Here is a 23,892-nt window from a genome sequence, read left to right as displayed (position 1 = left end):
TGGTCTGTGCTGAGACTGTGAAGTAGGCTTAACTCCGGAAAGATAATAAACCCATTGTCTACCGTTTGAGAACAAAAAAAACCTGAAAATCCCATAACTTATGAGGTCCATCTGTAAGCTACTACAAGAGAAACATTGCAAATGTTTTGCATCTTTTCGTCTTGTTGCTTTAGTTTACTGGTTAATTTCCAATGGGCTTTCATTCCTCCCTTATCACTAGATTTCTGCATTGGTGGGGGAGTCCACATTAAGCAATACATTTTCTATCTTTCCCCTGTTTAACTCTCACAAGGGGCAGCACGGTGGCTTTGTGGTTAGCACTGTTGCCTCACAGCAAGAGGGTCCCTGGTTCAAATCCTGGTTGGAACGGGGCGGGGGCCCTTCTGTGTGGAGTTTGCATGTTCTCCCCGTGTCCGCGTGGGTTCTCTCCGGGGTATCCGGCTTCCTCCCACGGTCCAAAGACATGCAGCTCAGGTTAATTGGTGACTCTAAATTGCCCTTAGGTGTGACTGTGAGTGTGTATGGTTGTTCGTCTCTATGTGTCGGCCCTGCGATAGTCTGGCGAACTGTCCAGGGTGTACCCCGCCTTCCGCCCGATGACAGCTGGGATTGGCTCCAGCCCCCCGTGACCCTTACGAGGACAAGCGGTTACAGAAAATGACTGACTGAACTCTCACAAGAAAGAAACAGGTAAATAACCTCAAAATAAAACTTGCATGCAATTTCAGCTTCTACAGATAAAATCAACACCATCAACAGTTACATGCACACCAATGTTCCCCACCTTTGCATTTTCCAATGAAGACATGTGGGATATGCCAGTATTATTCCATTTTTTAGTATTATTTGGGCATGTATACAGCCAACTGGGAATATCCATCTCAACTGGGTTTTCACCGCAGTTTGCAACACATGGCCTCCTGTTTACGTTCGGCTCTGTTTGTTTTCATGGATACACTGTACACACACCAACTCGGGGTAGAGATGCATGAAAAAGAAAATCCCACATTTCTGGTCAGAAGGAGAAACACACACCTGCTTTTACATATTATAAAAGACTTGTATATCAACAGGTTTTGGGACATACACAAATATCACAGCACCAACCTTTACAAAAAGGTGAAGGAAGGAAAGAGAAAGTCAAACAAGTCCACCACCGGTAGGAAAATAAAGAAATCCTATTTTGATGCAAAAAAAAGTAAATATACAAAAGTAAATATACAAGCAGCTCAAGCTGTTGTTCTTCTTTACATTTTGACGGGATAAACGACTGCTTATAAACGGGAGTGTTCGTGAAATGTTCATTTTCATTATATACATGTAAACAGTTTGGTAGGAATATTGTCGCTTTCAGAACATGGGCAAAAAACTGACTATTTTGTGCATGTAAACACTGAGTGTGAAGCAATTATGAAGTCAAGGTACTAAAAACACCAGACTAAACTAATGTGATGACTAGAAGAAAAAGAGGGAAAGAGTGATTCTGAAAGTTTGATACAAGACAGTAAAATTAGTACAAACAGCAGTCAACATACACCTTCCACTCAACAAGACAGAACAATAAAAACCACGGGGAGACATTGGTAGGAATCAGTTAGATCATGTGTTTGGGAGCATCTCCAAAATAAAGAAGCGAATGAGGGAAAGCTGCCTTTCAGTGGGGTCAATGGGATAATAAAAATCTCTCCTTCTTTAGCAACTACTCTCCCTATACCAGCTTGCTGACAGCCGCAGGGAGACACTGAGACAGTAGGAATAACAACCATCATGTGTCTAAGAGCACCTACAGCAAAGAAACAAAGAGTCCTGCTGAGGACAGAAACATCCATGTCTTAAGGCAATGATACACGAGCAGTCAGGCGACCATAGCTCTGGCAGTAATTTTAATTGCTTGTAAAAGTTACTTTGCCTGACAAACAAACTGAATAAAATGAAAATATTAGCTTCCATGGTTGCTGGCAAATAAAACTGCTTTCTTCATTATGTTTTAAATTTCTGTCTATGATTTTGTGTCTTCCTTTTATTATTCAGCCAGAAGAAGGAGTTTGCATTATCAGCAGTTTGCTGCCTGTGGCTGGGAGCATCTACAGAAGGAAGTATGATGTGACCTTTAGCCCACACAAATTACACTCTGGGGTAAAGAATTTAGGGTATGTATTGGTCTGCAGGATTATACTGCTGTTCTACGAAAGGGAGTGTGATAAATTACTACCACTCTGGCGACAAAGTGATCAATCAGGAGCCCCAAACTTTTCCAAAAGTCCAGAGACTGGGTACAATAAAGAATTTACTGGCCTGCAGACACCACATTTTTCTTCACTGAGTAGGAGAGTAAGGGAGAGAGAATGAGCAAAATGTCAGCTGCATCACACTGTACATCCTAAATTCCACCTGCACCAACATTTTTTGAACAAGGTTTCCAAAATGTAACACCAGTACTTCTGGTGTTTGCTTTGCATCCTGACACACATCCCGTATGCATTTATCAGCCTGCAGATGCTGCAGCACTGCTCTGCAGCCTGATAAATGATGAGCAGTCTCCAGGGCCATGTGTTTCTCTGCCTGACAGCAGTAGAGACAGGCACACCAGCACAGTTTTCATCACATTTAACACCCCATTGACTGCCTCACAACCCTGCAATGTTTCATGTCTCTTGGTGTGTGTGGGAGGGGGTGTGTAAATGCCAGTTTGTGTCCATAATTGCGGCACAGAACAACTACAATTGGGCGGATTCCACTGCAAAGCAGTTAAAAAGGCATTATTGGAAAGAGAGAAAGAAGTGAGGGGAGGCAGAGAGAATATAGAGCAAGTACAAAAGAAGGGAGGGAGAAGGAAAGGAGATACGAGTGGTACAGAGAAAGAAGAAAGTGGAAAGAGAAGCATTAATGATAGTGTGAGAGCTGCCCCAGATGACAGCAGTGGGCTTGGTGCACAAAAACAATTACAGAATCACAAAAGGAGGAGATCAGGAGCTGCAAGTGGCGCTGAGAGGACTCAACAATCGGCAGAGGTAAATCAGCTGCAAATGCTATAATTAAGGAAGTGATAAGCAAGCACCCAAATCAAAACAACTCACACATCTATTATGATCTACTATGAAAACACTTGTTTGTGTTCGCCCCAGTTTTGGCATTTGCTGGCATAAGTTCAGTTCAAATTCCCTCAAACATAGACACAGGAACAAACATATCAACAGAAATCACTGACTGAAACCTAAAAATCTGACTACACTACAATACTTTGAAAAACTAAAGATGTAAGCAATTAAATCACTATTTTCTCCAAAACCTCATTGTCAGTGATAACTCAAATTGTGTGTTTTCATCCAGAATTCTTGCACAACAGAAACAAAACACCATACTATAACCTGGCAGAGAAAATATCTCCTGGTGCCAAAGTTGTGCCAAAAGGAATGCGTCAAGGCCTTCGAATTTGAATAGAATGAAGAGCCACGTCAGACCAAGTTGGCAGGAAGATGTTTTTCTGGCAGGGACATGATGGACGTTTGCCATAATGCACACATGTTCAGCAGAAGACGACATGTCACAGCCTGACACGCTGGTCACTTCCACTGAAACAGAGAGACATCTCTCAGCTGACAGCCTGATGCTTCGGCTGTGGTGTCAAGGAATGCTTGCATTCAGTGACAGTATGTAAGCAACATAGTGTTTTGCTGAAGGACACATCGATGGGTTTATGTTGGTTAATGTAAACATAATTACTTTAAGTGGGCCTTATAATAATGGTGCAGCTCATTAATCATATTCTTTCCAGACATGACAAGATGATTTGGCCGTAAAATAATATCACAGTATTTCAGGGTATTTTTGTGATCACTATATTCTTGATAATATGACAAAAACTCTGATAATATTTATAAGGTTAAAGTGTTATAGTTGTTTATATCAACCTGAATGTGGTTCACCTTCAAATATTCAGTAAAACTGAATAAAAATCTCCCAGCTCTTAAGTTTGTTAACACCAGTAACTCATAGTGAGATACAGATTCTGTATAAAATGTAAATATTATGACTAAATAAAGCTGACCAAATATTACACATCTAAACAATTGCCAAATACAAAAACGTCTTCAATCTATAAATAGTAGATATAAATGACAGCTCCACCTGGACCTGTATGCGCTGCTATTTCTCCTCCTCTCTTCTTGCTCTAGCGTGTCACTCAGTGCTGACAATCAGACAACCCTGCATACACACAGACCTGCAATTATTTTGACAGGCTGTTATGTTACGATGACTACTGCACATTCATATGTATAGGGGCGATATTGCTCTAATATCATAATATTTCAGGATAGTTTTGCAATAACAATATTCTTGATAATATGAAAAAAAATGTTAGTCTTAATTTCAAAAACACAACTGCAACAAAATAAGCATTATAGTTTTAAATAGTTTGCCTTCAGGTTTTCAGTATGGAGCCAGTAGTAATTTCCCTTTAACAGCCATGCTTGTTGTTGCTGTGCGTATAACAATATGACATCATTCTGTCAACAAGTCTAATACCATTATCATGATATGAATTTTTCTTACATCAAATATTATATTGATATAATCGTGAGTGGTATGATATGGCACACCCCAAAATATTTTAATGGTTGTTTTTTGTTTCCTTGGTGAGAGCATCACGTAGGTTTACATAAGGACAGACTTATGACAAAATAACCTGATGACACCTATTCCTGCGTGCGTAAAGCCAGAGAGGTGAGGGAGGGAAAGATGCATCAGACTCCTTTGTAAGTCGCAAAAAGAATCTGAAAAGTCTGGGGCTGTTCATAAAATATTTTCAATATTGTCACTCCTGGCCGCTATCAATTATGCTTTACGCAATTTAACTATGCACGCTTGTTGTTGTTGCCGTGCGTAGCAGTATGATGCCATTATGTCAGCCAAAAAAGTTGAAATATTGCCATTATCACAATATGAGTTTTTCTTATATTAAAATTTGTACTGATATAATCGTGGACGATTGAAAATGGCTTTGCTACTAGGGGTGTACCATATTTTGAGTGCATGTGGGAAATCATGAAGAGAATAAAAGACTGAAAGCATGGGTACTTAAGGGCGCAAAGTGAAAAAACAAAAAGAGATGATAATGTGCATTCATTCATCCAGTGTTGCAGTAGTGCTATGAGAATCCACAGGTTAAATCCTGAAAAATAAATCAATTTCTACGCCACAGGAATCCACAGCGGGACCACCGAACACGTCAAAGGAGAGGTGCAAATCCGCTTGAGTCTGCTGAGAGTGAGTGAGTGTTTAGAGTTTCTAAATCCCTATGAAATGACTGATGTGTGTGTGGGTATGTGTGCAAAGGTTTCTGCACAGCCCTTGATTGATATGAAGACATCTACGATCCCTGTCATGTGGCAGTGAGGGAAGCAGTCTTGATTAGCCACGCTTGCACATAGCCAGATAGAATTACCATGTAATCAATAGCGTCTCTGTGTTGTTTCCAGCGAACAACTCTCATATCCTTCCCACGCGTGTCAGCACGTCTGTCAGCTGCAGTGACACAAGTTGGCATTTGACTATGTTTTCAAACTATATTTTACCAGGCAGGTTGACTAGTAGCAACACATTCTTGCTCAAATGCACCAGCCTCAGGGGGAATACTAACAGAGTGACTGAAGGTTGTATTCAAGCTTAAGTTCCCACTGAGTTGTCCTTCACTGTTGGGGTTACACCCTCTTGACAGTAGCTGAGGGACAGAAAAGTGTGTCTCACGTACTGCACTCCTCCAAGTAATGCCATGTGTCTGGGAAGTAAACATAAAATAGCGAAACAACAGAAAACAGAAACCAGCAGAAAACAGAAAGGTTTGACATAGGAAACATTTTTTTCTGTTGACAACTTGTTGTGTAATCTGCAGTTTGAAACCAGCACTCGCCCACTCACCAATGACAAGCAAACTTTGCTGCCCAGTTAATGAACTTTGCTTCTCACTTCACCAGCACAGGAAGTGAGTTGTTTTGACAATTTCATTTGTCAAAAGAGAACGCATCAGTCCTGCTTAATAATCAATCAAAAAACATGGATGTGCATGACAGAGCTAGGAAAAGCCAAATAAAAGCCCTAAAGGGATACACTGCATCACAGCTTGCTGGACGAAACTCATTTACATACAGAGGCTGTGGTGATGAGCTGTTCAATATATTTAATACTTCAGATTTAGCTCTGGCCGCTTCTCTAATTTTGCATATTATCTCAATCAAATACACTGAAATAAAGATATATGTTAGAAAAAAAGACAATGTATTATTATGGCTGGTAAAAAATATGCTTGGCTGGTAGATTTTTTTTCTACCAGCCAAATTAGCTGGTGATTCAAGAAGTTAATTTAATTGTGAACACTAACTGTCAGATTGTAATGCCTCTGATGAAGTTAGCAGTAACAATCTCCTACAGACACGGAAACGTTGAAAGTTACACATTATCAGGAGGGTTTTACAAGGCTAGCATTCAAAAACTATTTCATCAGAAAAAAATAACCTGAAAGACAAACAGGAACAACAACAAACAAAAAAGTGTGAATTTGTGCAGCCGATGTGCAAGCATACACTCGACTTTTTCATACATCAGTGCACACCACTAATCTTCAAATCATGTAGAAATACTATAAGACATGATCCTTGGAACAATTAATTGTCCAGTCTGCTTTCAAGTGCTTCCCAGCAGGAGTGAGATAAATTCAATACTTGAAGCAAGCGGACCTTGCACTGTTCCATCACACCAGTATGTAGGCAATGTATAATATTTGCTTAAGCTTTAATGAAAAATTGCATGTGTTTCTCTGAGCCTGGACAGCAGTCATGAATGGAAAGAAAATTCTCACCGGATATTTGTTTTTTTTTTTAAGACTAGTCCACTGATGATTACACAGACTTAATATACATGATGACAAGCATGACATCTGCTCAGCTATTTAGCCAATAACACTAAGCCACTGGTATCCAGTGAGATAAACAAAAAGGTGGACATAAACAGATGAGCAAATATCAGAGAAACCTGATACAAGCATAAGCATCTACAAGCAGCATAATCACTAAAAATGTACCATATTGTTCATGTAGTTAATTATACATAGACGGTGCAATCAAAGCAGTGAAGATGACACAGAGAAGTGCATGTGAGTAAGAAAATAAATAATATAAACATTAAATATTATAAATAAAGGTAAGATTATCCATTCTATACAGGTAAGGAATATAAGTTTAGAAATTGCTACTTATCAAATGCCAGGCAGGTCTGATTTCTTAACCCGACCTAAATAATCATAAATTACCTGCTACAGATGAAAGGCAACACTGTTCATTTTTATCAAAGATGTTACATATCAAGTTTCAAAGGGGCAGTGCTGCTACACTGTGAATGGTGCTTCATTTCACTGGCAAACACAAACACTAAACTCATTAATGTTTTAATGGTTGGTCTGAATTGATTCTGGAGTCTGAAATGGATGTGTGAGAGGAATGCCAACTCCCTCTGCTCCAAATAGGAGTGGACTACAGCAACTGGGGCAACGGATACAGACTGAAAAGTACTTTGCAGACATAAGATATATAGGATAAATAGAAACTCCTCCAATCCTTGGCTCCTAGCCTGTCACCACTTTCCTTCCTTCTCAAGGATTAAAATAAAAAAGTTCTTAAGCTTGCAGAAGAAAGGGGAGGGTGGAAATTAGGTGAATCCTCTTTAAAGTGCTGAAACTATTGATTTGGTAGTAGACAGAAACTCTCTCTCGCAGACTGCTTCTGTCACCACAAGCTCATTTGGCTGAACAGCCACTGATAAAGTCCAACTCGTGTAAATAATACTGGTAGTATCCCAAATACTACATGAAACAGTTGGCAACAGGCACTTAACGATGAACCAACAGTGCAAGATGGCTGACTGATGATGTGTCAGTGCATTAACATTTCTGCTATCTTCCATCCGCACGATATTCCCAGATGCTACTACCTTAGGACTCCTTTTAAAAAGGAACATGTTACAGTGTGCTTTTGAGGTTTGCAGAAAGAACCATTACCCAGGGTTTCCCACATATTCATTTTATTTCTGGCAGGCTGCCACAATTAAGTCATACACCGCCACAAATAGATTTCTGGAGCTGGACTGGTTATTAGGAGCACAGCTGGAATATACTGTATGCAGTTTGGTTATTTATAGCACACTTGGAGCAGAGACAGAGCTGCAGAATGTCAACTGCATTGACAGTGAAACTTAATTGTTCACTCTGTTGGGTCTAAAAATTTGCCTTCACTTACAAACATCTGCACAAAGCTTCTCTCATCCATTGTTGTGATCTGATCAACCCTGTAAGTTACAAACTGCTGCAGAGGAAACAAAGAAGTCATGGAAACTCCGCCTACTGCACTGCATTCATGGACCCACAAAAGTGTCAGATTTTAGAGTAAGAACACAGAATTATATGATTATATGATAATGATTTAAAAAAAAAAAAAAAAAAAAAAAAAAAAAAGCTCCCCCCCTTCCACCACACATACACTGTCATTATGCGGGAAACACTAACTACCATTATTATCCATCATGTAATATGGCAGGTTCATGTTCTGTGCCACTGGAAACTAAGCACTAACCAATCAAGAGTGAAGCTACATCAAGAGAAAGACAGAGGGAGGCCAAATTATCTGAGACCGTCAAAAAAGATTCAACCAACAAAACATTTATTCCCTTTGGATAAAAATGCGCTTGCAGGCTCACTCCACCCAACATCCACATAATAAGAAATGTCAAGAAGCTGATCGCGCCTAACCTCCAGGAGAGACTGTCTGAAAATATTCTGATGAATTACACCCCAGCTCTGAGGCATGAGAATCACACATGAAGAACCACAAACACACAACAGAACAGACGCTTGAACTTTTAACCTACTGACTATTTGAAGTGCCCTAAATTATCTCGACTTTAGAGATTATTCTCCTGAGCCTTTGAGTGTTAGCCAACTGTGCAAAATGCTTTCACGTCTCACACAATGTACATTCAAAGCACCCACAACTGTATGTATGGGCATGCATACACACGGAGCACTGAAACAAAATAAGCGTTCAGTCTATCTTCCTGTTGCTGATGCCAGAAATGAAAAAGCTGTAGGTTTTTCAAAAAATCACTTGTGAAGCCTTCAGGATTTGGGATCCATTTGAGCTCTGGGGACTGTTTCCAGTCTGCGTAGATGGAAAGTTTCCACTGCAACAATAACATACCGTACTGATGAAGTCCAAGGAGGAAGGCTGAAACTGTGTGCCAACGCTTTCTCACACACTTTGAGCCAGGCACACAAAATCAGAGAAGAGAAGCAGAGCCCCTGAGGCAACATTCAGCCACACGTATGATGTAAAGACAGAAATTTTTGCATCGGAAGTTAGAGTGGTACCATCACTGCAATGTAAAATCTGACATGTTGATCTTACTTAAAATAATCCTGGAAACAATTGCCTTGAAAAAGCAAAGTATGTACAACTATAAATCTTCATTTGTGTTTATTTCATATCTAAGTGTTAAGTTTACTTAAAATGTAGATGCATTTACTTGATTTTGGTAAGTTGTTGCAACTTAAAAATGACACGTGAAACTACCTTGTTCTTCCTAACTGTTAGCAACTTCAAGTTAGTTTTCCAAATGATGAAGATGTATATCAGCAAGTTGTTTTTTTATTAAGAACTTAAGAACTTAATCTTTTGATTATATTTATGATTCTTGATTTTTGCAGTACTTGTATTTCATTATGCACCAAATCACAAGGGCAAATTCTTTTCATGTGAAAACCTACTTGGCAATAGATCTGCTTTTCTTCGTATTCTTATTATTATGCAAATAGCATGGACAAAAAAGTTAGGACAAGTGGGAGATATTAAGAAAACTGTGCTGCAAGAATGCTGACAATGTGACTTTCACAGTTATCAGCACATATGTTCACCAGATATGATATGAATGACTATGAGAGTAAGCTCCTGCAATGTCTTAGCTTTCTGCACATTATCTGTTTGCTGATCTGAACAGCCCAAAGAATAATAGTTCTCTCATAGTTTCCCTACTTCCGGCAAGGTCAGAAAATCAGATTCCCCACAGCATCCCTAGAACTGGTAGGTGCTTAGTGGTTTGCTCAAGGACATTTCAGGAGAGCAGGGGAAGCTTGAACCTAACCCTTCAGGTTGAAGGAAGGGAAATCTTTCCGCCTTGCCAATATCTGATTGCCACATACTTTTCATGACTTAAACCAAACAAATTCAACAGTGGTGCACAAGAAGTAAAAAAAACAGCAATTTTACAAGGCATCCGGGGCCCCTCCCAGCATGCAGACATGCCTGCACACCAAGGAGACTGAGTGTGAGTGTCTGTGTGTGAATTATGGCCAACAGGAACAAGCTCAGCATTCCAGCACACACAGAGACACACAGTTTTCATGAGGCTTAAATGACAGCACTGTGGTCGACAGTTATTCCCAAAAAACTCACCATTTCTTGGTGCATTCCACCATCAGTTCTTGATAGGAAGCCACGAACTGGAATTTGGACGCATGCTTCCCCACACGTTGCAGTCTCTTCCAAACCGAGGCCATGTTTCTTTGGGAGCGGGTAGTTTCTGTGTACCTATCCCGTCCTGGACTTCCTTCTTTGGGCTTCCTTCGCACGAATTCTCGCTAATGTCTATAAGAATCTGAACATATCCAACCCGCGTAGACACATAATTAATGTTTTACCGGAAACACATTGAAAAGATAAGACTGCACATCCAGTCGTGGCTGCTGCTCTTTAAAAACAGACAGATAAATCCAAATCTCTGCAGCAGTGGTTGAGATTTAATGTGACGGCGCGCATGATGTTGTAATGAAATTTACTCCATAATTTCGGAAGACATGATGAGTAATCCACTTGGTATTAATGCTATATTTCCATTGGGTGGTCTTCCTGTAAAAAGAAGGAAAAAGACGGTCAGAAGAGCAACACTGAGACTGTAAATCTCCGGCATTCCGGAGAATCCTCGCTTATTTTAACACTGCACGCCAAGTAACTCCACTAAACGTATACATGTATGCTTTGTCCGTGTAACAGCTTTTCTGGTACTGTATGTTAGGATGTGCAGACGTTAAAAATAACCCAGATTATCTATATCGCTAACGCAACACTTTGTCAATGTGTAATAATCTGCTGAGGACTCCAGCACTATCACTTCTGCTGCCAGCACGGCGTGCCGGGGGGCTATTTACTGGAGTGGCAAGCTAACTTGGGATGTTTGATAATAAAATTATGAATGTATATATTGAAACAATAACAGAGAGGCAATGACATTACATTAAAACAAGTCAAGTCAACCACCCAGAGTACAAAAGCTGCACCGAGAGACGCCACCCTAAAGTGAGACGAAAATTAACATTTTGTAAACATGTAATATTTGGTGGAAAGCCTCTGAATCCAGGGAGTAGTCCGAGCCGTTGCGCTCCGCTAACCGGAATGATTCAGCTGCTAGGCTAACGAGTTAACGTGTGAAACTAGGTTAACTGTAGCAGTGTGACACTCACCTTACTGTGGTATCCGAAGCATTATCCGTCCAGTCGCCTTGTCAGCGGTGTTTAAAAGATGGCAAACAGCCTAAAACAAAGTGGCAGCCGAGTGAACGCAGCTAATTATTACCTTCTTTGCAGCAGCACCGACACCAGCCATACAGCTAGCTTGCCTGCTAGCGTCGACGGCTAGCCATCACAACACGGCACGAGCGGAAACCGTTGCTTGCCCGTTGACACATTTGCTCCACAGGTAAGCGCGAGCTCCGGGACTCCCGGACTGAGTCAGAACCGGCATTTATTTTACCTTGTCCCCCAAAACAAAGTTAAACAAAAGTACTCCGACGCCAGTCATGAATTCCCACCGCAAAGTAGTCCAACTGTTACTGATAGTTTGACCGCTCTGGTCCTCTGGAGTACGTAAAGGTAGCGTACAAGTTGAACGATTTCCGTTTGGGGTGTTTAAAATAAAAGCGTTACTGAATAACGGCGCAAACGGATAGATATTTGGATAGATGTCTGCGCCTTTATAATAAAAATATAGTGATTCGAGTCAGCGTGTTGTTGTTTTTTTCTTTATTTAAAAGGTCTGATTCGAAATACATGCCTTTTTCATTTCAACAGTGACAAATGTATTTTATTTTGAAAGCTAATTCCTTCTTTTCCGGTTGTGGTCTGTGTATATATGGCGGACTTGGCGCAGCTTCACCTCTCCATCATTTCTGCCGCCTGGACTCCACTGAAGGCTGAAGAAACGCCCCCGGGCGGCAGCCATTGGTGGGATTTTTGTGCCATTTACAGATTGTTTACAGATTCATGAGGCATTTCTGGATTGTTGTTATCACACTAGTCAAATCCTGCATCCTTCAAAGGCAGTTAATCCTTTACTGTGAGTTTAGATAAAATGCTCTCTGGCTCAGCTTTTCCTTTGAATAAATGTTGCTGTCCCAAAGACTCAAAGATAGAGCCAGATATCCAGCCTACCTATTGAGTATGTATGGGGTCTCCTAAAGCACAAAGTTTAAAAGTTTTTGGAAAAGGATTTAGGGGGATAGATTGCCATGAATGGAATGTGTAGGCTATAATAAGTATGTTTTCTTTAGTGTGTAATCACCTGAAAATAAGAATTGTTTTGTTTTTGTCACCTTAGAGTGAGTTACTTACATCTACAAAGGGAGCAGGTCGTCACTTATGGATATTGCCATGTTGCATCACCATGTTTCTACCACAGCCCAGAACAGACAAACCAAAAACTCGTGCAAGACAACGCCTTTTGCATTTTCACATTGGCCTAAGTTGTAAGCAGCAGACCCTCCGAAGCAAGAGTGTCAATCCCCTTGTCTGTTTGTAATTCAACTCCTGGTAAAAACCTCCTGAATGTCTGGATCAGAAATAAGGAGGGCACGCATTATGTTATCAGAGAAAATATTGAGCACACTTTTATGGGTGCTGGGCCAGTGGGCTGTTTTCAACATGCCAAACAGCATATGAGAAACACTCATTTGTAACGTAAAACAGCTTTTTACATTGTATTTACCTGTTTTAATCACTTGGTCCATTTATTTTGGAGAGGAAGAGAAGAGAGTGGATAATTCTGCCCAAGGTAATAACCTCCCAAAAAACAACAACTGAGGGAATTCTAACCGGGAGAAGCTTCAGCTGGTTGCAATCTGTAATTTCCACACACCCACTAAATTCTCCTTAATCTCGCACACTGTTCCTTTAAACCAAATTATAAATGATTAGAAATATAATCATTATTAAATGTAATAAAATAAATGTCATTATTATCAGATATTCTTAAATCAAACAACGGCCTAACTGGCAAAATCAATCCAAAGATTTGGGATGAAAACAATCCTTTTTTACTGCTGGGACACTGAAGTATCAAAGCTCACCCCCTCAGGTTAGTGCTAATGAGGATGAGACTTCCACTTCCTGCTCCTGTCACATTAATAAGTGAGTGTTAACCTTGTACTCCTGCATGCCGGGGGGTCTTTTTCACATGTTGGGAGGAAATAAAACACCTACTATCCATCAGAAATCAATACCCCCTTCTCTCTCTCTCTCTCGCTCTCTCTCTACACACACACACACACACACACACACACACACACACACACACACATACAGAGTCTTCACACTCCCTGGTTGTAACCACAAGCTTTTAAATGCATAGCAGGGGAAGCAGGAGGACGGAGGGAAAGACAATATGAGGCAGATTAATTTAATCTCAAAAAAGATGTGGCTGTAATAACAGGAAATTGATATTGTATCCTTTTATATTTTTGCTCAGGGTTATAAGCTGCAAGAAAGATGGTGGATTTATTTATTTATTTCACTTTTGTTTGTTTGAAAGGACTGGATGTTGAGAGATCCAGCAGAATATAAAATAACATGCTGCCAGTTTTTCTATTGAGCACTTTTGATAGATAGAAACATTCACCCAGGAGCCATACCTGCTCTTTCAGTGAACCCACAGTTTCCAGCTCAATATAACTGCCCCTGAAAAACAATATTTGGAGCACTGAGCAATAGAAAATCTGCTGTGTGGTTTGGATTTGTTTTGCATTGGAGTTGGTCTAAAAATTACAGGTATGGTGCAGATTTTTTTCTTTTAGCTCTGATTTGAAATAACTGCTTTGACAACAAAATGCTGCTGTTAACCCTTTGAAACCTGGAAACATCATTTTTCTTGTGCTGCATTAAGGCACCCTCACTAGTATTTAAACCTTTGAACACTGAGTAAATTGGTTTGACTTTTTTTTTTTTCAAAAATATGGAAAAAAGGCAATGAGCAACACAACAATAAATTGTAAGAAATCAGTGAACTTAAATTTTGTTTTAAATTATTCAAAGAATTATTATAATTATTATAGTTTTTCAGGTAATTTCCTTGTTTTATTATTATTACATTATATTATTTTTTATTACTTTTTTTTTTTTTTTTTTTTTTACTAATTTCTTTCTATTTTAGGGATAATTTTTATTCTCATTTATGCTCATTGCCTTCTTCTCATGTGTTTTTTTTAAAGAAGTTAAGTCAGTTTGACCATCTTTTAAAGGGTAAATGAAACTCCATAAAGATGTCCATAGAACTTATTCGCCCCCAGACATTTGCTGACAAATATTTCTGATTATAACAACAAAATTTGGAATATATGCGCCTCTATGACCACAGAGAAATATCTTGTTAAAATGTATCAGATAAATGAAATGTTGTGTGTTTGGGGATCAAACTCTTCATCTTATGGTCACAACATAAAGCAGAATTTCAGATCAGCTTGCATTCAGATTTGTAAATTGAGAACATTTCGTGGTTTAGGGTCAGAGCCGATTTGACAGCAGGGGGCCTGCTGATCCTGCTGCTCTGCGTCGCCTGTTTACATTTTACTCTGACAGATTACAGGGAGCCTCCCTCCATGCGTCAAGGAATGCTTTGATGTGACAAATGACCCGGTGCTAAATGACTCTTTGTGTGTCTGCCCACATGTCAGCAGAGGCCTCAATTCATACATAACACAGGAGGAGGACGGACCTGCCGTGTGAGTCTGTGTGAAAGAAAGAGTGCATTATAGAGGGACGGTGAGAGAGAGTGGCAAAGGTCAAGAGGAGGTCTGTGCGCCTCCTAACTCCAGACACCTTCTTTCTTTTTTGTTTGTATGTTTGTTTCTGAAAACAAAGCAATCTGCATCCTCTGTCGCCAAATGATTATTATTTTTTCTTTACATTTCTATGCAGCTTTAAAGGCTTAATTATTGGGGAAAACAGAGAAGGCAGATATTCATAATCTCACAGCAAAAGCCATTTCATCCCTTAATCACTGTAACAACTTTAATGCTACACCAGGGAACTGTTTCATGTGCAAATTCATTCTTCTCAGCCTCAAACTCAAACGTGGAGCTGCAATAGAGAATAACGCAACCCCCCCCCCCCAACTGAAATTTGCCCTATTTGACCAAAATATTTTGTTTAGATACTGTCACTTCACCAGAGACATCGATGAATCCAAAGTAAAGAGAAACTGTCAGCTCTGTCCAAAAAACACCAAACATGATTAATTAATCACTTATTTACTGGAGTTAAAAAAAAACAGGTCATCTGCTGGTCATGCAGCCATCTGGTGAAATTTTGACTTTTGTTTTTTTTGTGAAATTTTTTTGCACAGTGTGTCATTACTGCTACTCATGGGCGGATTTATAAGAGAATGGGGCCCCTGAGCACAAATATGCAAAAGACCCCCACCTCCTCTATTATTCATAGACGCAAGACAAACATATTTTGTGGTTTTTCATCTTTCTTTTATATTATATTATTTTATATTATATTTTGTATTTTTGCATCTTTTTGTGGGTTTTGTGTCTCTCTATTGTGTCTCTCTTGGTTGTTTAATGGCTCGCTGAAGTAATTTTGTGTGTCTTTATGGTTGTTGCCTGTTTTTGTTATTATGTTGTGTCTCTTTGTAGTTCATTTGCACGTCTTTATGGTTATTTTAAGTCTCCTCCGTAATTTGAGGGACGTTTTGCAGATGAAGACCGCGAGGCCCCTGACACTTTAGCTTCTTTTAATACTGCCTGTTCAAGGTGGGACTATCGCACCATTATGCCGCCTTGTTGTTCTGAATAAAAAGTACAATCACAGAAAGTGATACACACGGCTGCTGAGACAAGCTAATTTCCCACAAGTGGGATAAATAAACGTGTCTAAGTCTAAAAGGGGGGACAAAGTTTTCTCATCTTTTAGCCACCCTGGGCAGTAGTAGCACCAAAATAGTGTCTGTATAAACAGGACAGCTGGCAGGACGGGATCATGGGCAAGACAGATGTGACATTTTGATAACATGTTATGTGTGCAGACCACCACAGGAGATTTAAAAAGCAGTTAGCAGCAGTTAGTGGCTTACTCAAAGACAAAAAACTGTCTGTAAATGTCTTCAAATTGGTAACTGACAATGAGTTTCGGGAGCTCCTTACCCTCTGAGCAAAGGACAAGACCAGCCGCCAGCTAACAAGGGCGGGAAATTATTGTTATTGCCATGTTACGCTATTGTTATTGTTTCAAAAGCACTGTCGACGTAGCCTTTATTCTACATGTAACGTAATGCTGACGCTGTTGTGTTAAATTTGCTTCTGTGATGCTTGCATGCTGTCTAAAATCACATACTGTAGCAGCACAATGCTGCAGCTGTTTGGTTCCATGTAAAAATGTGACGGCGGCATAAAGAAGGGACTTAGTAGCGACCCTTTGAGTGCAATATTTGTGTAAAAGGGCTTTTGGGCCCCTGTGCCTGTGCCTGGTAGATACGTTTAGTAATCCATCCATGTGCCTGCTGCTGCACTTCTCAACACAAAAGTACTGCAGCTTTAACTTTACACAGACAGACTTTATCTCTGGTATCAGAGTGCTTCTTATTGTGGACTTTATATTGATTGTGCTAGCCTTGATATTGTCTCCACTTGACTGCGCAGCGAGAGTGAAAGTTTCACACCTAACTTCCCTCTCTCTGTTTCCCTCTGTGGAGAGCCAACAAAAACACGTCCTCCAGGATCTAAGCCAGCTCTTCAGGGGCAGAGACTCTGGCATTTGGTGTTAAACCACTTGAAAAGACCTGTTAACAAAGCGGAGTCCTTTAGATATAAGCCAAGTGAGTCTGAAGCACTTCAGTGGAGCACAGATAGCCAAAAGTATCACTGCTGACAGTAATTTGGGTCGAACAGAAACACAAGACCTGAAGCCTTTTTAACTTTACCACCTCCAGTTGAGATCAGCACACTCTTTTAGAGCATTTTCGTGATTCAGGACAGGTATTGTTCTCAAGAAATGCACCTTTATGTTTAATATATGTGCAGCTGCACGAAGAAAACTGGTTAATGTGCAATATTAAACGTGCTTTTCTAAAACAAATACCACCCTGTTGTATTATCTGTGTATCCAAATCCTTCACTCTCAACTGATATTCTTCTCTTTCTCTAAAGTTAAAGTCGCCCTGGTTACCTCGTCAAAAAGCCCACAGGATTTTGGATCATTGCAGAAAATAAGCTCAAACATTTATGATACTTTCATGTTTTGTTCAGCCAGATAATCTTCATAACTGAACTCCACTTTCAGGATTTTTGAAGCCTATATATGATCGCCAGAGGTAAAAAAACTTTTGCTTGGCTATAAACTAACAACACTCCCGCTGTGTCACCACTGTTTTGAGGCTGTAAAGCTGTGTTCAGTAGCGTGATGATGTTCTCATTTAGCCACTTGTTAGCAGCTGCATTTTTAAGACACTTATAAGCCTCAAAGTTCACAAGTGGGGTAGTTAGTGACGTATTTTATATCGTAGAACAAATGGTTAAAGTCTCTCATGCTAGTATTAACCACAAGTCTTATTTTAGGCAGCTAACAGACAAGCAATTAAAGAATAAAAACAACTGAATTTGAGTCAAGGGAACCGGGAGTGCTGAAAACGTTAAAGGATTTTCAGGGTTTTAGGACTCATTCTTGGGCTTCTCTATGTTCTTTCTTGAGGATAAACATGGGCAGTGTAGTTTACTGGAGCACCAAATGTGTATTCATCTACAGCTGAAAATAGTCCCCAACAAATTAACTTTTAACTTGTGTTTGAGTAACTTTTGCTAAGGGCTGCAAATTATTTAGTCTTTTTAAATGACAGGTATAGCAGGAAAAACAGTATTTGACAGATTAATGAAGTGTTGGTTTTGCTTTGTTTTGATATACAGGATTTGTTTGAAATAACAAAAATATAGAAGAACTCCGGGTTTATCCTTTCACACACAGATAAAGCTTTAATATTTGGGATTATGATGAGTGGGGACTATTCCAGAAAGCAATATCCTCGTCTATTAACAAGTCAATCCCAAAAAACAAACATGACTGATTTTATCTTCAGTTTGGGTCACCATATCATATTTTCTCCCCTCCACAGATTCCTATTTGTGCTCGTGTCCCCGTGGAAATGTGAGTGCCATGCTCGCAGTGCCAGATAAGCATCTTCAGCTTTGATCTGCTCCATCTTGACTCACAGCAGAGTGTCTGCTGGTATCTGCAGCTTGCCGCTCAGTTACAGGAAGCCGCTCCGTTTCCGGGTGGATGGCTGGATTTTACAGATGGATGAAGGGCGTGGTAATTTCCTCTTGGATCGCTGCCATCAAAACCACAAGTGGCTTAAATATGGATTTGATTTATATGTGATTTGGTTCTGTATCTCTTGCTATGCAAATGTAGTGAAAACAGCTATTTCCTTCCTCCTCCATCACCAAACTTTTTACAATCTGTAGACCATCTGCGGTTTTGCCCTTTCATGGTTACGAAAGTTTGTAGTTCTGGTAGTGATAAGGTTAACAAGCTGATTCATGTTATATTAATTAATCAAGCAAGTGCAAATCAACTTCTCGGATCATTTGTTTAATCGTTCAAAGATGTAAATGGCTCTGCAGAGAGTAGAAAAGTATGTCTTTATATATATTTTTATTACTGCTGTGTTACATTCAACACCACAGACATGCCTAAAAAAACAGGTTAGTAAACAGTAGAAAGCAGCACGCTAAACTATTATGAATATTTTCGCTCCATCTCTGAAACAGCTCTTCGATGTTGACGTGTTTTTTATTCCATTTATTGTCACATGCGCTCTTACACTCTTTTTGTTAAGTCCTCCTTCTTTTCTGAATTACTCTGCAGCAGGGCTGGGCAATATGGCCTAAATATAAAATCTCTGATTTTTTCACACTAAACTCAATTTATGATTTTAAGCAATTTTTTCCTCTTAAAAACAAACAAGTTTTGCTTTGATTTTAGCAATAAAAATTAACTAAATAAATAAATTTAAAAAAATGTTCAGAGGTTATTATGGAATTTTTGCCCAGTGACGCCAATATCAAGCTACAAGGTAGATTTATCAGTCATTTCTTTCTAAACATAGTTTAGAAAAAAAAAAAAAAATTAAAATCAAATCAGTCCTTAAATCCTACTACATCTTTTGGTGTAGCTTACTCCTGCTTTAAGTCATGTTTAAAGAAAAACATTTGATGGCTCCAGTTTCTTAAATGTCAGAATTATTTTTAAATGTCAAACCCACGAATGTTGACATTATAGTAAGTTGAATATTTGGGGATTTGAGAGTTGGTTGGACAGAACAAAGCATATGAAGATGTTAAATGGGGGTCTAGGAAATTGTTGTGAGGATTTCCACTGTTTTCTTTCTATTGACCAAATGATTTATTTATCAGCTGAGACAATAATTAGCTGGTTTCTCTGCTGTTGAAAAGCATCTTTATTTTCTGCCCTAATACCAATGATGGCCTCCTGTGCTAAAATATACCCACCAGTGTTCATTTTTGAAACACTAACATCATTAAAAACATTATAACGATCAATTTTTCATCTCAGGGACCGTTCAGTTAATCTGTTCAGTGATAAAAATCTGATTTTTGGAGTCGTTCTCTCAGAATCAAAAAGGCAAAGGTTCGTTCTAGAGGAGTAAAATTGACAAACTGCGCTCTTTAATGCAGAAATCCGTTGAGGCAGAGAGATCTCCATCAACAACAGCCCAGGATGCCAAGTAAGGGATGCAGGTGCAATCGTAAAATATGCCAATACCCTCACCAGTAAGTGACTGCAACAAGCTCACACCTGTTCTCTGACGGCTGCCAAAAAACACAGTAATGTCTCACCTGAGTTAAGACAAGTCAGGTGGAAGGAAAAGAGTACAAGAAAATGTCAATTATTACAAACCAGGTCATCACTAAGTAACTCCTGTGATGAATGGAACGTCTTAAACAGATATTTAACAGCATTAAACTGGATCAGAGGGCAGATTTTAACATTAATGGAGACATTATGTTCAAGTCTTTGTGGCAATGTCACATCACAGCGGTCAGAGCACCTTATCTTCTACATCGCTCGGAAATTAGAGTTAAATGAATCTGTTTTGCCTCTGCTGAGGAATGGCTTTTCCGCGAGAGCAAATTGCCCATTTACACTCATCTGGGCGGCTATCAGATCCATGTCTGTGCGAAATTAAACCCACATTCACCCAGGGAGAACCTGGACTGTGCACAAACTGCGCAATGATCCCTAGTTTGAAGAATCACTTCTCCTCTGGAGGAACATGGTGCTGATTACATATGGCCTGCTCGCTGCTGATAGTGAGAGCCAATACATCACATTCCCATTTTATGCTGACTGCGAGAGCCGAGCAGATATGCAGCGGTCAGTATTGCTTCACAATGATTACAAAGTAAATGTTTACTCAAGCTGTCATGGTTTGAAATCCCATCATCTGCTGAGTGCAGTGGATCTGAATTATTTGAATGACCTGCAGTGAGGAGTTCAAGGTGCTTATTTTTCTTCAAAAGTAGGGCTGGCAAAAATCCATTAAGGGTCAACATATTTTGGCCATGAGTCTTCAAAATACCACAGAGCAGCCATACATTTGTTTTCATTTAAAAGAATCAGGATACTTAAGCACAAAGAAAGATAAAGGATAAACTTGTCGGCTCAACAAAACAATTGCCAGAAAACAATTGTTGGCATTGTATGTTTCTGCAAATAACAGATATGTTACATTTGTACGTCATTGTCTGTGTTATCATTTATACATTGAAACTTTAGATTTGAACAAAGCTGTGGTTAATGTATTTAGGTTAAGGCACAAAAAACGGTTGGTTATGGTTAGGAAAACATCATGTTTTGCCTAAAATGCCCAGTTTTGGTGGTATACTCCGAGCAGAAAAAAGCAGTTGTGTCTGGATAAAAAACAATGGCTTTTAACTATGACCAACTTGGCAAAAAAATGCCCCACAAATTTCAGGAAATAAGTAAAATGTGACAAGAAAATCACCCAAAAAATAGTGTTGAAAAAGGGGAAGCAATATTAATACAATTATTAATAATATATATATATTTTTTAAAAAAACTATATTTATAATTACAATAATTTTACCTTTCAACTATTTTATTTTTTGTTGTGTGTGTGTTTTCATGTTTTTATATATTCAAAAAAAAAAATGTTAATTTCCTGCTAACTTTTGGACCATGTCTTGTTGCCTTCTCCCCATTTTTTGAAGGAAATTTAACCAATTTACTCAAGTTTCACATGGTTAAGAAGAGGTACATGGAGATCATTTGGGTTGAAAATAAAGTTGTTCCCATTTTTCAGACGATCCAGATATATTTCTGGTATTAAACAAATATAAAAAAACCATTTGCTCTGGGAAGCATGGCGGCACAGAAGGGTCAGATAAATGTCCTAAATATAGATGTAATTGTGTGAATGCACAGCAGTGTGATGCTGGAAATGTAACATGCATGGTCTGTTAACCTCCCCCCGACAGAAAGAGAACAAGCCAGAGAGATGTCACTAGATCAGCACACTGCTGCGAGATCATTAGCTAACAAGCGTCAGACAGTATCAGCTCACTGAGTGAACAGAGAGTCCAGCAGACGAGTCACTCTCCAGTTACTCTCCCCGAGAGAGAGCGAGCTCTCCACTTCCACTCACACAACCTGAACAAAGGCTAAATTAGTCTCTGGATGGCTGTCTTGGGGCTTTTTGGGAACCCAGTCAGGCGGGGTTGAGTGCAGAATGACTTCCTTGTGTGCTCGACCACCACCAGCCTGGATTAGACACTTCCGCCTGCCTTTTTAAATAGTCTGTTAATTAGCTGCAGGGTGGCTGGATGAAGTCATTACGGGCTTCACTGCAGGAAGTAATTCATCAACACCACTGGGCCTGTTTAATATGCCGAAATCAATATCGGCCTTTGCTTCTCTTTGGTGTTCCTCATTGGTTTTGCTTCGTGTGGAAGATGAGGCTTCAGTGTGTGAGGCGCATGTTCAGGGTGTTATCTGTGCTGCTTAATGGGTTTTTAGCCCTGCCAGCGGTCTGTCTCTGGGGACGACAATGTCAAATATTTCAACAACTATTGAATGGATTGCCATGAAACTTAGTGCAGACATTTATGGTCCCCAGAGGACAACGCCTGCTGATGTTAGTGGTCTCCTGTGTTTTCCTCTAATGCCTCCAGCAGGTCAAAATGTTCAGATATCCAGTGAAATATCTCAACATCTACAGGATGAACTGACTCCACATTTTGTTCAGACACTCATTGTCCCCAAAGGATAAATGCTAATGATCAGTGGTGTAATGTAACAAAGTAACAATACTTTGTGACAGTATTTAAGTATTTTTTGGCAGTATCTGGACTTCACTTGAGTTTATATTTAGGTCATCTTTCACTTTTACTCCAGTGCATTTCTCCGTAGCATCTTTGTGAACGAGCGGATGAAAGGAGGGACAGACAGATAAATGAAGGAATGGGAGGGAAGAAGAAAATGGATTTTGTCATTTAAAACCTTCAAGTTTTTAAAAAAAGTTTCTTCAAGTGTAATTTATGTCATTTTTAAGGTGGTGTATGTTAAAAAGATTTAAACGTCATAATTCTCAAAATTGTACCTGCTTTTTTGTGAGCATTCATTGTTTGTTTTTCAATATTTAAGTGCATTTTATATCATAAAATTATGTTAAATAAATATACTTTTACTCTAACTTTAACTTTTACCAGAGTCATTTTCTGGTCAGAGATCTGTACTTTTACTCAAGTATGACTTTCAGGTACTTCATTCACCACTGCTAATCATTTTTCTTGTATTGTACGTTTGTATCGTATCTTTATGCAAACCACGGAGAGGTTACATTTGTACATTAGTATGTAGCGCGTATGCTGAAACTTTATGTTTCTTTACATTTTAAGAATGACTGTGGTTAATGTGTGGTTAGATTTAGGGTAGAAACACTTAGTTGTTATTCTTGACTTAAAACATTTGCTTTTGGTGGCTCGGCACTATCCCTGGTGGAAGTACAGTGATGAGCTAAAAACACCCATGTTTGGTGACTAAATAGCAGCTGGAAATGCTGCAATTACTCACTAAAAAACAGCCAGATTTGTTGTTTGTTGGTGTCTAACAGAGGTTTGCCCCCCCCCCCCCCCATATTTGAAAAATACAAATTTGTGGTTTGCAGAAACATGAAATGCTAATATTTTGTCTGGCGACGGGGCTGTTTGTCTTCTTCAGGATGAACTTAAATAAATAAAGTGATCCCTTGAGTTTTCATAAAGCTTCATCATCGGGTCAGAATTTAATTTGTCCAACACTTTATGACCAAATATTTGCAAAACAAATGTGATTTGTGTTTTATAGCACAAAACTGTCAGACACCTTTTTCACAGTAAACTTGTGACCTTACAACACAACCGTTCCTAAAAACAGGAGCTGACATATTTCACAGCTGTTGTGAAATGAAGGATTTTCTCAGACGTGTTGCTTCATATTTCTTTGTT

The 23,892-nt window shown here is 39.3% G+C and overlaps 1 protein-coding gene across 4 annotated transcripts in view; it reads right to left on the bottom strand.

The window, feature by feature from the left end:
* ehbp1 (EH domain binding protein 1) overlaps positions 1–11,946 on the bottom strand; it is a 186,576-nt gene extending 174,630 nt beyond the window's left edge. For all 4 annotated transcript variants that reach the window (XM_042501759.1, XM_042501760.1, XM_042501761.1 and 1 more), the window contains exons 1-2: positions 11,561–11,946; positions 10,497–10,949 (exon numbers count right to left, since the gene is read on the bottom strand). In XM_042501759.1, coding sequence (XP_042357693.1) covers positions 10,497–10,600 — 104 coding nt within the window. In that variant the 5' untranslated portion in view covers positions 10,601–10,949; positions 11,561–11,946. The remainder of the gene's footprint in view (positions 1–10,496; positions 10,950–11,560) is intronic.
* Between the last annotated feature and the right edge of the window lie 11,946 nt (positions 11,947–23,892).

Source organism: Plectropomus leopardus, chromosome 15, assembly GCF_008729295.1.
Source record: "Plectropomus leopardus isolate mb chromosome 15, YSFRI_Pleo_2.0, whole genome shotgun sequence".
In the NCBI taxonomy this organism is placed as follows: domain Eukaryota; kingdom Metazoa; phylum Chordata; class Actinopteri; order Perciformes; family Serranidae; genus Plectropomus; species Plectropomus leopardus.
This window is presented reverse-complemented; position numbering and strand designations above follow the sequence as displayed.